Source organism: Streptopelia decaocto (assembly GCF_964273445.1).
Source record: "Streptopelia decaocto genome assembly, chromosome: 2".
NCBI classification, from domain to species: Eukaryota; Metazoa; Chordata; class Aves; order Columbiformes; family Columbidae; genus Streptopelia; species Streptopelia decaocto.
Genome location: NC_138655.1, coordinates 96,344,293 through 96,350,530, shown reverse-complemented (window position 1 = coordinate 96,350,530; position 6,238 = coordinate 96,344,293). Strand labels below are relative to the sequence as shown.

Sequence of the window (6,238 nt, the reverse complement as noted above, 5' to 3'; positions counted from 1 at the left end):
CTTCAATGCAGCTGCAGTGATGGGAGGCCTTATGTTTGCAGATGTGTTAGCCACTTTTTGATTTGATGTTTACGCAATTATTTTGATTAAGAAAATGTTCATCTTGTTGACACTGCCACTGTAGTCAATATCTAATGACCCCAGTACTTAATTTCTTTATAAATATTTAACAGTAGCTGTCCCTTGGGTTATAGTACTTTTGACACTTGCATAGTGTGAAACAAATCCTCTTTTTTTTCAAATAGACCCATGTTACGCACACAGTTGGCTAACTATTTACAAAGCACCCAATTAAATCCTACTTAATTCTCCCACACCGAAAATCCTGTTTCACTAGCATGCAGGCTACTGATCCTACAAAATGAGCATCTTTCACTGAGCCTGGACATGAGTTTACAGTCAACAAGACTTCACTGTAGAAACGCCTGCTGTAAAACAAATTCACCCATCAAATGGTATGTACAAAAAAGTGAAGAGAATGTGCAAATTCAGAGGATTGAAGAAATAAGCTGAAGAATCACAGTTAAAGACAGGTAAATCTAGTTTAATGTTCACATGTAGTAGTTACACATCACAGAGATTAAACAGGATTTTAACTGTTAACATAGCTGCAGCTAAATGAGTCATTCTGTACTAGAAAAATAATCCTGATGCAGTTATCCAATTTTTGGTCTACTTAAGTTCATTTAAAGATTAATTTACATCACTGATCATAATGACTTTGTCCATGTGCCTTTCCGCACTTCTGTATTAATACTCTTTGGATGAAGGAAACAGCAACTGGTTTTGTTAATGATTTACCCTTTGGTTGCAAGCAGAGAACTGTTTTCACTTTTTAAGCAATTAATAGGCTGTAGAAGTACAAGTTTTTAACAAACCCTTTTGGTGCTAAATGAAGTTCTAGAACAAATTTCCTGATCTGATGCAACAGCAGATTTTTTAAAAAAGCCGATTAAAGATCTACAGCATTGCCCCCCTAACACAAAAACTAGATAGAATTTGTTTTCCTGTTATTGATAAAAAACACTACATCTTACTGCTAGTTTATAGAATGCACTAAAAACCCCTGTGCCTAAATGACAAAAGTGTAGTCTCAAAATGTATAATACACTTACAAACATTTTAAGTCTAGATTGAGGAAAACACATTTGTATGGACTCCAAACAAGTTTATTTGCAATTAGACATCTCATGCAATCATGCAGGACCACTAGTTATAGCCGTAACTTCCGTGTCTAAAGAACATTTGGGGACAAAAGAGCCCTAAACATTTAAGATATTTCCATATTAGCAGCTCCGTACTTGAGCCGTGGTTTTCTAAAGTGATATCCTCACAGATTTTAAAAAAAACATACACACCTTTATAATATTTACAAAAAATATTTAATTAAAAATATTTTATCATTACAGTAGTCTATTAAAGCATATACTTTTCTCACACTTATAGAACATCTCTATATATACACAGTATGAAATGTCACTCATTTATCTATACAATATGTAACACTCCTGCAGGGAGAAGAAAGTTCCCTGGGCCCCAATAAAATCCATCTATTTTAAACAATAGATGTCAAATATATCTACAAATGCTCTGGGAGATTAGTAAAGCTTCAAGATTCAGCTGCTCGGTCCCTTAAGAGTTACAACAACGCTTCTAAAGTCTGATTTAGGCTCGGTTATCTATCCCGGGGAAGAGTCGCAACTTTCCTTGCTCGAATCCGACAACCTCCTGCCACCGCGGGAGACACCGCTCCCCTCCGGTCGGAAACGAAGAGAAGAGACGGGGAGAGCGGGGTGGGGGGGGCTGCGGCTACGAACGTGCAAAACGGTGAAAAGTCTTGCTCTGCCGGGATGAAGCATGGGAACTGCTCGGGGGGGGATGGATGGCTCCTTCCTCCGGTGCGGCGGGGCCGGGCCGGGCCCCCCCCGCCGCCGCCCGCCCCCCGCGGTGCCTCTGCGCGGCGCCGCCGCACACCTGTGGGAGAGGAATGAATAGAGGGGGTGTGTGAACCGCTCCGCTCCAGACCGACTGGCGCCACCAACACAACACAAGACATGCTTGATCAACAACCCAAAACAAACCAGGTCAAACAACAACCGCAGCTCCCAGGCTGGGCCAGGCGGAGGGATGCGCAGCTGCACGCCGCAGCCAGAAGCGCTTCGAGGGGAGGGAGGGGGGGCTATATTAAATCAAAACAAAACCAAACCAACCCGGTAATTAAAAAAAAAAAAAAAAAAAAAACTACCACCCGGTAATTAAAAATAAAACCCCAAAGCCTCCTGAAAATATTTCTCGCCGAGCTCAGGTCCTCTTTCGGCAGGATTCCCTGCGGAAGGTGGTGCGGCCCCGTCGGTCCCGGGCGCCGCGCCCCTCTGCCCCCCGCCCGCAGACGCCCGGCACTCACCTGGGGAGCGGCAGTCAGCGGCAGAGGATGCTGTCCCCCGGCTTGTTAACAGAGCCAGCCTGCACAGCAAAGAAACGCGACAAGTTAGAGGTGGGGGTTTAAGAAAAAAGAAGATAGAGATCTCACCCCACTCCCCGAATCTCCCCTCCGCGTAGAGGGCACTGCCACAGCCCTGCCGGGAAGCGCTCACGGAGCCCCGGCTACAGCCAGCGCGTAAAGGGGCAACAGCCCGGGGCGGCAGAGCAGAAGGGGCCGCGGCAACGCTCTCGGCGGGTGGGCACCCAGCGCCGGGCCCGGCACGCCCCGGGGGGCTGCTGGGGCACGCCGCTCCTCTCGCCTCGCCTGCAAGCGCCACCGAGCTGCCACGGACGGTCCCGCGCAGGGGAGACGCTCCTTGTTCTCCCCCGCAAAACGCGCTCCGCCGAGGGCATTAAATGTGTACAGCTCCCAAACCCGCTCATACTCGCTACACTCCGCCAAGGGCCGGGAAGCGCAGGAGCACCGCGTCTGCTCCAGTGTGTGCAAACACGCTGATTACAGCTACTCCCTCGAGAGACTGTAATTACACGGTGAACACCATGCCGGTCCCTGCGTGCACCGAGGGGATGCAGGCACCCACCGCGCACTGCCGGGGCCTTTCTGTGCCCGTCCGCTCCGTTCCCTCCGGAGGCTGCTGCCTCTCGGCAAAGCCACGGGGCTGGCAACGGCGAAGCATCACCGGGGCGCGCTCCCACAGCGGCCGGCGGTGACCGCTGGGTCATGCCGGTACCGTGCTCCCCGCTCCGCACCCCGAACTGCGGGCTGGCGTGGAACGCACCTCTTACCGGGTCGGTGTTGAGGGCTGTCAGCGGGGTCCTGGGGGTTCCCGCGGGACAGTTGCCCGGGTGCAGAGCGGGCGGCTGCTGCTGCTGCCGGAGCAGCGCCGGGTGCGTCTCCAGAGCCAGCTGCAGGTCGAGGATGTAGTCGATTACATGCTGCAGGATCTCCACTTTGCTGACCCTCTTGTTGGGCGGGATGGTAGGCACCAGCTTCCTCAGCCGGCTGTAACAGTCATTCATATCGCACTGCAGGCACAGCGCCGCCGGCTCCTCGCCCGACGGCAGGCCCCCCTTGCAGCCGCTGTGCTCGGCCAGGCACCGTAGGGCCGGGTGTCCCCCGCCGCCGCCCGCCACGCCGGGCTGCGCCTTGCGGCTGGGGTGCCGGACGGGACTCACGGCTTTCATAGTGTCGCTGGGAGGGAGGCAGACCTCCCTCTCCACCACTGCTGCCGCCTCCTGCGACCTCGGGCAGCCGGGAACGGCCGCAGCCTCCCCGCCGTTACCGGTGAAGGTGCTCGCAGGGCCGCGCGACACCAGCAGCGGCGCCGCCAAAGAGAAAAAATAAATAAATAAACCTCCCTCCTCCCCGGCCAACAGCTCTCGCCGCGGCCGCCCACAAGCGCTGCTGCCCGCGCCGCCCGCTATATAGCGCGGGGTGCGGGCGGGGCGCGGCGGGCGGTGCCGGGGGGAGGCGGGGGCGCCGCCGCGGCGGGGCAAGGCGAGAGCGGCGCGAGGAGCAGGGGGGGCGCCGCGGTGCTGCGTCGCAGCCAATCAGAACGCCGCATCCCCCCCTGGAACGCGGCGCCGGCCAATGGCATCGGGGCGGGGAGGGGGGGTGGTGGTGGCGCTTCTGGAGGGGGCGGGCGGCTGGTGCTGACCCCCGGGGTAGGAGGCGCTGGCGGCGGCGGAGGAGGAAGAAGGGGAAGGCTGTCCGGGGGAGAAAGGACTGCGGGAATGCGGGAGGGACACGCTGCCCGGCGGCTCCCGGCGCCGCCCCGGCGGTCCGGCGCGTAGCTCCACGGGGGCGAGCGCAACCCCCCGAGCGACCGGCGCCGCTCCCCGCCGCCCGCCCGGAGGATGGCGGCTGCCCCCTCCGCTCCGGGAGGGCTGGCGACTCCTAGGGTCCTGAAACGCGTTTTTATCTTGTCGGTGTCGGCGACCCAGCCCGGCTTTACACACATCTTGAGGGACTTCGGGACGCCGTTTTAAAGGCAGGGAAAATCCCAAGCAAAACTTGAGGGGGAGGGAGGGAGAGGGGAAGAGAGGGAAGGAGGCGGGTTTAGGGACTTCAAGCAAAGCAGTGCCTGGGAACATTAAATTAGAGCACATAACTATTAAAAATGCATGGAGATGGAGTATTTAAAATTCCTCCATGACATATAATATTAATCTGTTTTATGTAAAATTCATACCTGTAACTTAATTTGGTCCATTAATGCACCAGATCACGTATTAGTAGATGTACCATGTTTTAAATATGATGCTGGAAATGTCCAGAGTTATGTACTTTGAGACAGAGCATTAAAATTAACAGACACATACTCCTGAGTCCTGCTTAAGTCATCTTGTAGCAGACTGTAACCTTTTAATTTAATAATGCAGTGTTCAAACTTTGTTAATTCCTGCTAAGGATTAAGAGCCACTGCTTACTTGAATGGGATGCTGGTGCAAGAAATTGAGCGCCTGATCCTACAGATGCCGCAGAGTTTCGACCTCTCTGTGAGTGAAGTAGATCTGACTGCTTGGGTAAAGGGCTGCAGGAAGGAGTAAAGGCTGCAGGATCTGCCCCAAAGCTTGTAAGTCAAACCCAACATAAGGGAAGAAATCCATAATGGTGATTAATGATTGCATGTCCCCTCAATGCTTAGTCACAACGGGTGATATATAAAGGGTACAGTGGGAAGCTGTCAAACCCAGAACTTGAATGAGCGGTGAGACTGGATCATCCAAAGTGTATAATGAAGTACGCTTTCATTCTTTCTCACCCTTTAAAAACATACGTTTTGAGGCTCTGCTTACAAATACACTCTTTGTTTCCCGCATTTTGTCCCACATTACCAACATCATCTATGGCAGTTGGGCTCCTTTGACAGAAAATCTAAGTGTGTGGTGTAAATCATTGTCTGACTGAGGTCTAGATTCGTATGCTACATCATGACGATGTGATGGAAGATGTATTTTCATTAGCTATGGGCTGGATGATCTCTTCTGCTGCAGTCATTGCTTTTATTCTGTGAAGCTCTGCTCCCTGCAGACTCTGAGTCTCATGAGGTAGAAATATATATGGGCCTTGAAGCATACATTATGGTTACACTTTGTTTCCCAGAGCCCTGGCAGTATGGACAGACTTGATGTGCTATCTAAAAAAAAAAAAATTATTTGTAAATTATGGTGAGCGTTCAGGCTCAAATCTTGCTGGTCCCATTTAATTAAAATCTGCTTGAAATTAGATACACTGTAATATTTGGTTGTTCTATTTGTACTGAATCCCTCCTGGGAGACTGTCTGATCTCACTGGAAATCTCTGGGAAACCCCAGTATGTAACTGGTTCCCCTTTAGCTCTCCCAAAGCTAATTTGGACAGATTATTTCTGTACACACACACACATGCGCGCACACACACACTGTGGCAGCACTATACCAAGTCCACAGAGACCACATTGGCTCTTGAAGATGACTCAGTATTTCTGGAAACCCATGAAGCACCACGATATGCTGCAGACCTCTTTTTTCCATTGGGCTCCTTCCACAGCAGAGGGTACAAAGGGAAATCCAAGGGTCTGTAAGGGTTGTTGAAGTTGCAAGAGGACTCTGTGAGTTCACATAGCCAACATATCACAGTGGAGATATGTGGGAGAGGGAAAAACAGCCCTCCCCTCCAATTATCGCATAAATATTCAGGGGATTTCCTCTAGTAATTCCCTTTGATACTCATGAAGTTGATACATGCTAGTCTGACATGCTCGGCTGAACAATAGGCACCAATTCCCTGTTAACAACTGGTCTGCTTTTGCTC

At 51.5% G+C, this 6,238-nt stretch overlaps 1 protein-coding gene across 2 annotated transcripts; it reads right to left on the bottom strand.

Moving 5' to 3' along the window:
- Window positions 1-523: 523 nt before the first annotated feature.
- On the bottom strand, window positions 524-3,826 carry ID4 (inhibitor of DNA binding 4). 2 transcript variants are annotated; one of them, XM_082044678.1, is made up of 3 exons: window positions 3,222-3,826; window positions 2,405-2,463; window positions 524-1,974 (listed from the first exon to the last, which is right to left on the bottom strand). In XM_082044678.1, the coding sequence occupies exons 1-2, from the start codon at window positions 3,625-3,627 to the stop codon at window positions 2,450-2,452; spliced, it is 420 nt and encodes a 139-aa protein (XP_081900804.1). In that variant the 5' UTR covers window positions 3,628-3,826; the 3' UTR covers window positions 524-1,974; window positions 2,405-2,449. The 2 variants fall into 2 exon arrangements, with proteins under 2 accessions (XP_081900804.1, XP_081900803.1); XM_082044677.1 differs by having other exon boundaries at window positions 3,229-3,826.
- Between the last annotated feature and the right edge of the window lie 2,412 nt (window positions 3,827-6,238).